The sequence below is a fragment of the Lotus japonicus genome, chromosome 3, assembly GCF_012489685.1.
Source record: "Lotus japonicus ecotype B-129 chromosome 3, LjGifu_v1.2".
NCBI classification, from domain to species: Eukaryota; Viridiplantae; Streptophyta; class Magnoliopsida; order Fabales; family Fabaceae; genus Lotus; species Lotus japonicus.
In genome coordinates, this window is record NC_080043.1 from 48,356,521 (window position 1) to 48,366,668 (window position 10,148).

The 10,148-nt window shown below is 36.6% G+C and overlaps 1 protein-coding gene across 1 annotated transcript; it reads left to right on the forward strand.

Moving 5' to 3' along the window:
- The first annotated feature begins 3,357 nt into the window (after positions 1-3,357).
- Positions 3,358-7,020, forward strand: LOC130743164 (uncharacterized). Its single transcript, XM_057595295.1, has 3 exons — positions 3,358-4,029; positions 6,166-6,283; positions 6,402-7,020. The coding sequence occupies exons 1-3, from the start codon at positions 3,407-3,409 to the stop codon at positions 6,615-6,617; spliced, it is 957 nt and encodes a 318-aa protein (XP_057451278.1). The 5' UTR covers positions 3,358-3,406; the 3' UTR covers positions 6,618-7,020.
- Positions 7,021-10,148: the final 3,128 nt, after the last annotated feature.

Consider the following 10,148-nt stretch of genomic DNA (forward strand, 5'->3'; position numbering starts at 1 on the left):
TTAGCTTTTTGTGTGGTTCTCTTTCCGGGAATCACAGAGAGTTGGTCGGACTAGGAGGTCTTCGGGCTGTTTTTGGGCTGACCTACTTTCGTTGGAGGACTGTATTCAGAATACTTGACCTTTTATTTTGGTTTGTACATATTTTGCCCACGGGCACTACTTTTCCGTCACTGGAGGTTACTCGTGACGTGGCATGCTACTTACAGCGGGGGCTGTAAATATATCTGTACATTAGTCGTTTTTATTTTTCGTCGATAAGTTTTATCTTGTCAAGTCTTTATTTACTTAGAACAAATATCGAAAAAAAAATATTCACATTTTTCCGCTTTGTTTTCTTTTTGGTTACTAAAGTGACGCCACCAAAATCGGGGTGTTACATTGTGGTATCAGAGCTTGTCGAGTCTTTCGGGAGTCTTTGGGGAATAGGTTTTCTGTGCTAGGTTGTGTGACTCTGCAAAGAGTGAAAATTGATTGTCTGCAAGCGATTTTTCGCTTAGAATTGATTGAAGTTATTGCTTAATCATATTGTATAGTTATGTTAGATGCTATCTTATGATGAGTACTAACTGTTTGTTTGACTTAACAGAACATGGTGAACTCTAACCAACTAGCTGAGATGATGGCCACTATGGCCCAAGTTGTGACTGCACAGGCTAATGATAATGCTATGAGACGTGCGGCTGAGGAAGCACGTGATCAACATCAGCGTCAGAGAGAAGTGACTCTGGATCAGAATAAGGGATTGAATGAATTTAGGAGACAAGATCCTCCTAAGTTCACTGGTGGAACCGACCCTCATAAAGCAGACCTCTGGATTCAAGACATTGAGAAGATTTTCGGTGTACTGCAGACTGCTGAAGGTGCCAAGGTTGGCATGGCTACTTATCTGCTTCTCGGTGATGCTGAGTACTGGTGGAGAGGCACCAGGGGAATTATGGAAGCCAATAATGAGGAGATCAACTGGAATTCTTTCCGAACTGCATTTCTGGAAAAGTATTTTCCAACTAGTGCTCGGGATGAGCGAGAGGCACAGTTTCTGACACTCCGTCAAGGGAGCATGTCTGTACCTGAATTCGCTTCTAAGTTGGAGTCTTTGACCAAGCATTTTCAATTCTTCAATGATCATGTGGATGAGCGCTACATGTGTAAGAGTTTTGTCAATGGACTGAGGCCAGATATTGAGGATTCTGTGAGGCCATTGGGAATCATGCGTTTTCAGTCGCTAGTTGAGAAAGCCACAAAGGTTGAACTGATGAAGAATAAGAGGTTGAATCGTGCTGGAGTTGGAGGACCGGTGAGATCGGGTTCTCAAAACTATCAAGGTAGAGGTAAATTTCAGAATAAGAGGCCGTTTCAGGTTTGTTCGTTTCTGGTCCAAGAGTCATGCTTCAATGGCTATAGAAGCTCTAAATGGGATTCGGCTGGAGGGGTTGCCTTGTCTGTGTCAATTGCTAGATTCCCACTTGGGGGTGCTGCGAGATCAAGCAAGAAGGGTTCCTGCAACCAGCTAAAAGAGACGATGAAGTGTTCTGTTTAGGACTTGAAAGCCAAGCGTGGCCGATCAGCTTCAGCTTGGCGGGATGCCCTGATGGGGAATCATCCAGGGCCTGCTGCGGTTTTCACTACAGAGGAGGAGGATATGTTTTCAAACTTTCCTGGTTTTGGCTTTCAAGGGTCAAGGATTCCAGTTGAGATATTGTTCCCTGAAATTGTGTCCCTTGATGGCAGTCTCGACGGTGCTAAGGAGCTGGATTCTGCCGAGAGGCGTTTTGATGGCGAGGTTGTGGCGTCTCTTCTGCCTTCTCTATTTTCTGCTGCTAACTCTGCTGTGCAAACCCTTGCTGGTTGCTCAGCCTTGGCGCTTTCTCCTTCTCCGGCTCGGGCGGTAATGGAGTCTGGGCCCCTTTCTCTTAGAGGAGAGGAGGTTGTTTCTGCCATCTCCTCCCCCGAAAGCCGTGTTGTTTCAACTCCACGACCTAGGGGAAGGCCCAAGAAAGGTGAGAAGTTTGGAAGCAAGAAGGTTAGGCAAAGTGAGGCTTCCTATGTTGCTCTTGCAGACGATGTAGCAGTATTGAAGGCCACACATCAAAATCAATTGATGGTGCTACCGGCGGAGTTATCAGAACCTCATGGCGTTTTGATGAGAGTAAGGAGTGCCCTTTTGATGGGCAAGCATTTGGGTTTGAAATGTGACGGTCCAAATGTTGTTGTTGAATATCAAATAGCCGCCCAGATTTTAGCGCGCAGGTCTTCTTAAAGTTTCGTGGTTTGCAAAGGATGTATAGGGGATGTTTTGTTAGGTTGTTGGTGGGTTAGCCAGTTTGTGGCTCTCCTGGGTGTCTCTTTAAGAGACTTGGGTTTCTATTTTGTCTAGAGCTTTTGGGTTTTTTGAGTCCTTTGCTTTTTGTTAGGCTGGGTTGTTTTTGCTGGACTGTCCTTCATTTTGTAGGTTTTCACTTTCCTTTGTGAAGGATTGTGTATTATGCCTTATTTATTGAAGGCTTAATTGCAACTTTAGTCCCTGATGTTTACAAAAACCACGATTTTAGTCCCTCACCTAATTTAATTACAAGAATAGTCCTTCACATTCTCTCCCGTTTGCAACGTTAGTCCTTCCGTCTAATTGTTAACGGAGAAGGCTTATGTGGCAACGCACATGCCTCTCATGTGACCAAGAAAAATGATTTAACTGCACTTTTGGTCCCTGACTTATACAAATTATGTAGTTTTGGTCCTTAAAGTTCAAAAATTACATTTAAATTCATATAAAAACAAAAAAAAAACCGGAAAATTATAAGTATTCATATTCTTCAAATTTAATTACATATTTATTAAATCATAATCAGCATAATATTAAAAACTTAATCTTGAATAATTAGAAATATATGTATTGATTTGTTTATACTTTATAGAATAATAAAAATATTTTTAATCAATATATTGTAAAGGACTCTTAGCTCATTTGAGAAATAAAAGCTTGAAATTCAGTTACTTTTTCTCTCTAAGCGGTTACACTCTCACTCTCTCTAGGAATCTCACATCACGTTCCTTGCACCTTAGGTACTATACCTCATCTCAATGTTCATGATGGAACACTTGAGTTTCTATTTTGTCTGGAGCTTTTGGGTTTTTTAAGTCCTCTGCTTTTTGTTAGGCTGGGTTGTTTTTGTTGGACTGTCCTTCTTTTTGTAGGTTTTCGCTTTTCTTTGTGAAGGATTGTGTATTATGTCTTATTTATTGAATAAACTTTTGCTTTTTAAAAAAAAGTTAGCTGAAATGACATGTTAAACCTAGCCTAAACTTTTACCAAAAAAGAAAAAAACCTAGCCTAAACTAGTGGATTCCTGGGTTTATTTACTGCACCAATAGTGCTGACTGCTGAGACAGCCCCTGCAGTTCAATTTCCATGGCTCTCCAAAGAAACCTTCTGTGTCGGCGCCTCCACTCCCTCCTCAACCCCAAAACCTCTCACCCCCTCACATTCAAATTCCCACACAGACCCATCGCATCCTCAGTTGCCCTAGAACCACAAACCGAGCAAAACCAGAAACCCCCTCTCAGTACATTCTTCCTCGAAGCGGTGGGTCTGTCGGAGAAAACCGCCACCAACGGCGGCGAAAGAGAACAACAAGAAGAAGAAGGTGACGGTGGCGACCCCGAGCTGCAGAACAATCTGAGGCAGTTAGAGGAAGAGGTGAGAAGCTTCAAGGAGAAAACGAAGAACATGCCGAAGAAACCTGAGAGGAGGAGCTTGTATTCTGCGTTCACCAACAAACTTTCGCCTGTTAGTATTTCGTCGCCGCCGCGGGGAAAGGATGAGAACGCGAGGAGGGAACAACAAGTTAAGGCGCTTTCACCTGATACGCTGGCGCTTGTTGAGTATTTCTACGAAAAGGGGTATTTTAAGGAAGCTAATTTTGCTAAGGGTAAGGAAAGATTTGACCCTGCTTGGTTTGAGAAACTTCACGCCTTGTGTTTTATCAAGTGTGCATCAAAGAATTTTGCAAGAGATAATCAAGAAATAGCCAAGTAAGTAAGATTGATGATGATGACTGCATTTTCTGTTTTTTTTTTATGTTATTTAGATGGTTGGTTACTTTGGCTTGTTCAATTTAGTGAGAGGATCATGAATGTAAGCAAATGTGCATTTGATTGGCGCGGTGGAGGAGAGGAGTCGGTCGCCGTTTTGTGCTAGTGATTTTACTCTAAACTTGAGTCTGTCTTGTGAGATTGTGTTAGCATACTTGGTCTATGTTAAGAGGAATACGCGTTGCAGTAGAGGATTAGGACTCTGAGCTGTTACTAGAAACAATTTACGGAATGAATAGAAATATAGACTGTTCGGTAGACACTTAATTGTAAAAGTCAGGAGAAAATAAACCAGGACTATCCAAAAGACAATCAATTGTAACAGTCAAGATAGAATAACTAGGAAATAGGAAGAGCAGTAAGCAGGTTTGTCTTATAAAGGACTTGGTCAATGGTAGAGTTCAGGTATATTTTTGCGTAGATCAACTAGCACAGAGTTGTTCTAGCTTAAGCAGAGGTCTCCGGCTCGGGTTCGGGACCCTGTCAGTGCAGCTGCGTTAAATACATTGGTAGGTAGAGCTTTGCCTCCTATAGGTGCCCTGCCTGGCTCAAATGGGATTGTCTTAGTGGAGGATACATTTCGTTTAAACCAAAAAAAAGAGTCCAGGTCTCTCAAATACATGGGTGGGGATTAATCTTTTTCTTCATTTGTTTTTATTTTTTTATCAGTTTCCCACTTCATCTCAGTTCTTGTATTTCATTGATACAGAGCTGGATTTCTTCAATAAAATTTCAATTTATCTTAACTAGTTCTGATCCAGTTCTATCAGATTGCTATGAAGTATTAACAAAAGGGATGCCTTCCCTCACCGCCCACCCCCACCCTTCTTTTTTTTTGTTTTTACTTTTTCTCATATTTGTCCAATTGTTTATTTAACTGATCAATTAGGAGATAGAATATCAGAATATGTATTACTTTTGTGTTGTGTCTATATTTTCTGTATAATTATGTTTGTCTTTTTTCCTTAATGTAAGTTTTTGTCCTTTACTTTCGCCATAGTTTCTTAGCAGCTCCCCTTGTTTCAGTTGGAACAATGTTGTCCTCATTTTCTCCAAGGGTATGCGATTGAGTGTCCTACCTTTTTGCCATTGGCACTCTTTTTATTATACGTCCTAGATTCGTTAGATTATAAGTTCCTTTAACTTCCTCATTGTCATAGGAATGGTCGTCAAGCAGGACCAGCTTTCTATAGCACGACTGGTTATTTTGTTAGCAAATAAAAAACTGTTCTTGCACTCATGATATGAAAATTACACTTATAGTCATAGTTGTTACTTGATACTATCATATAATATGGGGTATATATATATCCTTAAGCATTATTTACTTGCATATCAGTGTTTGTTTCATTTTTGTCAACATATTGTAAACTATGTGTGTGTACTGCTAGATACTCTGTGTTGGAAATGTCTGCATATTGACCAATACTTCAAAAAAAGGGAAGGCAATCCTGTGTTCCATCCCATACTAATTGTATAATTTGTTTCAGATTGCCCAACAACCCCACGTCCCCACCTCACACCATAAGTAAAACCAATTAGTGGCAGTGGGCACAATCCTCAATATCTAACAAGATTGGACTGGAAATATATAACAGTGGGCATAATCTGTTATCATCATGGACTGGAAATATTTGTATTTTACAGCAACTCTCATGCTCAACGATTTGATTCCTATAAAGCATCGGTTTTGGTCTGAGCTCCATGAAAGGGAAGAAATTTTGGGTTTCTTGTCAAGCAGAAGTTCTTTTAACTTCAAGAAAATGCTTCGAGTATAAAAAATATTCAGTAGTCTTTAATTGTAGTGGTGAAAAGATAACTGATATCTAACTTTATTATTGTGAGTTCATTTCCATACTTGTTGGATGAGTCAATGACTTATAAAAAAGAATCCATAGGGTCAATTGGTCATCCATTTATGAGGCAATTCTTGAGTTTCGGATTTTTCCTTTTCTACATTGCAAGCGACGCAGTTTGCATTTTTGTTATTGGTCCTAGTGCTTACAGTTCTTAGTTACATTACACTATTACAGTTCTCCCCAAATATTCATTTCTAACATGAATTTGGTTTCCCAGGTGGCTATCAGGAAGTGCATTGAAGCAAGTGGCAATGTTTGGTTGCCCCTCCAGCGACCGGGGTGATGTCTTTCCTGCCAAAAGACTACGGAAATTTTTTGAGGTTCCAGAAAACACGGTAAGGCACAGCATGCATGAAGAAATTCACTTTATTTTTTTTTCTAATTTATTCATACTGTGAAGTGCAGTAAAAATTTTTGTTGGCCTATGTTATTTACAGTTTCATTTTCCACCAGGTTTGCAGTAAATGCACGCTGCAACAATCGTGCATGTTTGCCAATCAAACTGTGTGGAAATGTGACACAAATACATTGGATTTGGGGATAGTTATGAAGGTTATTACTTCATATGCTTTAGAGTCAGTGCATCCTCAGCTTGTAGTGCCTGATGAAGTAAAAAAATCAGTGAATCAATTGCTGAAGGAGGTTGTGAAACTGAGTCAAACCACCTGAGATTCTTGGTTAACAAAACAGAATAACTTGTGCTCTTTTAACATTTTCTCACATTTCCGAGAAGCTGAATCACTCACCAAACCACCTGGTAGTTTGCATCCATAAGCAGTCTATTTTTCGGAGATTAGATGATCAAGTCAAGATCAAGAGAAGGGATTTTATCTGGAAAATCTATTCGCCTCCATGTTTTGGAATTTCTGATACGGATCGCAACATTTTCTTTTGAAGATTATACTGTGTATCTCATTTGACTGTTAGAAGAGGATTTGAGATCTAATTAATGATCAGGAACCACTTAACTGTAGCATTTAACCAAAACATGTGATAATTATTCTGCTGCTAAGTGTTTCTTGTGTTTCAAGAATTCAATTGGTGATATTGAAATTTGAAATGTGGTCATAAACAGTAGGTCCGTCTGTCCTAAGATTTCTGATGAATTTATACAACTCACCCATACCCCTATGGGCTTATAAAAAAACAAACCAATACCCCAATGGAAAATTTGAAATTTGCTTATGAGAAATGACTTTTTTTGTTTTGTTTTTCAAAAATCTCTATTTTGAAAAGTGATTAGTTCTTAATAATAAACTAGTACAAACACACGCTAATGAGTTTAGAGTTGGTGTGGCTCCAACTCATGACAACAATTTTTCAATTTAGTTTTACATTACATGGCATGTTTCGACGTTTCCTCCGCTGACTGGTCTTTCTTCCCTCACGCTTGCACGTGCTTTCATTCTTTTCTAGTTGTCAATGCTCCCTTGCTATATACTATTACTTGGACAAACCATCGCAGTTGCGACACGTCATGCTCCACTTGTATTAATGTTTTGGGAATAGACTAGTGTCCCATGTCAAACGGACTAGACTAGTAACCCCATCAAAGGATACGTCGTCTATGATAGTTACTAGTCCTAGGCATTCCTAATGGGGAAATGTAACCCCCGTAAAAAAAGTACCTCGTCTATGATAGTTACTACTTACTAGTCCAGACTAATTGTAGTGGTAGACTAGTATAGTAACCCTCATCAAACGTATCCTACCGTAGAAGCTACTTGCATCTTGGATGTTTTCTCATTTTGGTATGATCGAGACAACGATGGTCGGACTCATTAAGATGAGATGATATAAATTTAATTCTAAAAATTAGAGGTAGTTTGAATATCCAATAAAAAGCATAAATAAGCGAAAATAGCACATTACAAGATTTTTTTTTTTAAGTGACAACTTATTATTTCAACAAAAATGCATCTCTATATTTTACTTTCTCATCTTCATATTTTAACAAATATTACTTAATGACTTTTTTTAGCATGAGAAGTATACTATATAAAGAGTTTCTTAATATTTTTCTTCAATTTACTGAAAACTTTGATTACTTCATCAAGTGTTTCTTGTCTAAACGTATTTAATTGTGCTTAATTTACTTGTTTACATATTGTCCACAAAATTACATGTATTGCTAATATTATGTTTGGATATAGATGTGAAAGGAAGAAATATATATATATATATATATATATATATATATATAAATGAAAAATGAAGTAGTTTTGTAGTAGTTTGGATTGAATAAAATAAAAGAGAAAATAGATGAAAAAGTGTGAAATAGAAAAATGAGTATGCTGTGTAATTACCATTTCTCCTTCTTATTTATTGTTTTTTTATATATACCATTATTTAATTTATTAAAAATATTATTTGCCATTACATTAAATTATTATATATATAAATTTATAATATTTACGCCAGTATCACAGGTTCACACATTAATAAATTCTAAAAAAAAGGCCGTGAAATTTGTTTTACAGCACCCATCAATATTAATTAAAATCAGATAAAATTAAGTTTATATTATTTAATTAAAAGTTTAATTACTATACACATAATTATCAAATTATTAATAATAAATTTTTTATGTCATATTAAGTTTGATTTAAATATTTTTAGAAAAGAAAAGGAAGTTTTTCATGTTCTGGTCTAAGGTCAATGAATGGATATCAAATCTAAATAGTATATAAAAGAGAACCTAAAAGATGACAAGTTTTAACACTTCGCAAGTATTGGAGGAGGTTTCAGCAATTTTTGCATGACTAAAAAAAATCAAAAAGAAAATCTTATTACCACTTTTGGAAACTTGGGAGTGGCATCTTTGTTAATTGTTTTTTATCTAAGGGTAGCCATGTAATAGCACCTGCAATTTATTTTATTTTAGAAATATTTTTATCATTAAACTTGACTAACATTCATTATTGATTCACATTAATTATCCACTACCTACTTCTAAACCAATCACTATTTAACAACTTAAACCATTTAAAAAATTTGTTCAAAGATTTAAACAACCTTTATAGCTCACCTAATTTATTCATATTTCATTTTCTTTAATCAATTTTATACCTTACATTAATAACTACTTAAATTTTGCTCCCACTACCAATTTCTTGACCAATCATATTTTTTCTTAAAAACAATTTAAATCATTATTATCTTCCTTTTATAAACCACCTCCTTCATTCACCAAAGAAAATTAAACATCATTTCTCTTTTTAAAATCATTATTTAAAACACAATTTATCTCTCTTTATTTCTCTCTTTTCAAAGTTTCATTTAAAACCCAATTGATCTAAGTCCACCCTGCATTATACCTTTTGTGTATGACCTTTCAATTTTTCGAGACCATTGTTTTGTTTTTGGTAAAATTTGAGACCATCCTTTTTTTATTGAAATGTTGAGACCATCCTTTAACATGTTGATTTATTTAAAAAAATATTGGAAGTCTTAAACGACCAAAACACTGGAAATAGGAGATTAATTAAGGCTTTAGACTATCAAAACATGCTTCCATTATTCTTCTTGAAAAATATTGGGAATCGACAAGCCTTTAACAAATCCAATTTCCCAACTACCCACTAATTTTTCTTGCATTAGGGATTCAGGTTTGAATCTATGCTTATATCTACTATATAATTGTGAAATCTAGGGCACCAACATAGGCGTGGAATCTGTGCTTATCCATTGCGAAGACTGAGGTATCCTTTTGTTGTTTTTTCTCTTATTATTCCGCTGAATTTTTGTATTTAATTTGGATGATACGAATTAACTCGGTGATGATGGGGTTGTTGACATATAATTTTTTTTTCTTCAATTGGTGTGTTTGCTTGATGATAATTTGAGGAATGGTTTATCTTTTTCTAAATTTAACAATCACTATGCGTCAATTTGTGTTTGATTGATTATGGGGTTGTTCATGTAGGTCAAAGTCGCCAGAAAAATTCCAAACACTAGCAAGTTTCATGGAAAGTTCGGAAGCATCAAAGCCCAAGGGAGACCTCCAAACCTGTTGTACCCAAGGTTGTTAATACAACATGCTATTCTCCATTTCTTTTTAGATTTCTGATATGAAGATGCCCCTTTCACTACGTTGGTTGATTTATTTACTTTTTAGTTTGCTAATGATAATAGTTTTTATTAGCCTTTTTTTATAATTGTATGACTCTTATGAAGAAGTTTTTTATACCAGGAAGGAAA

Bases quoted from the DNA above. Each gene is read 5' to 3' on its own strand.
- LOC130743164 (XM_057595295.1), top strand. From the start codon at position 3,407: ATGGCTCTCCAAAGAAACCTTCTGTGTCGGCGCCTCCACTCCCTCCTC. The intron at 4,030-6,165 runs GTAAGTAAGATT...TTGGTTTCCCAG, and splicing joins GATAATCAAGAAATAGCCAA to GTGGCTATCAGGAAGTGCAT. The intron at 6,284-6,401 runs GTAAGGCACAGC...ATTTTCCACCAG, and splicing joins TTGAGGTTCCAGAAAACACG to GTTTGCAGTAAATGCACGCT.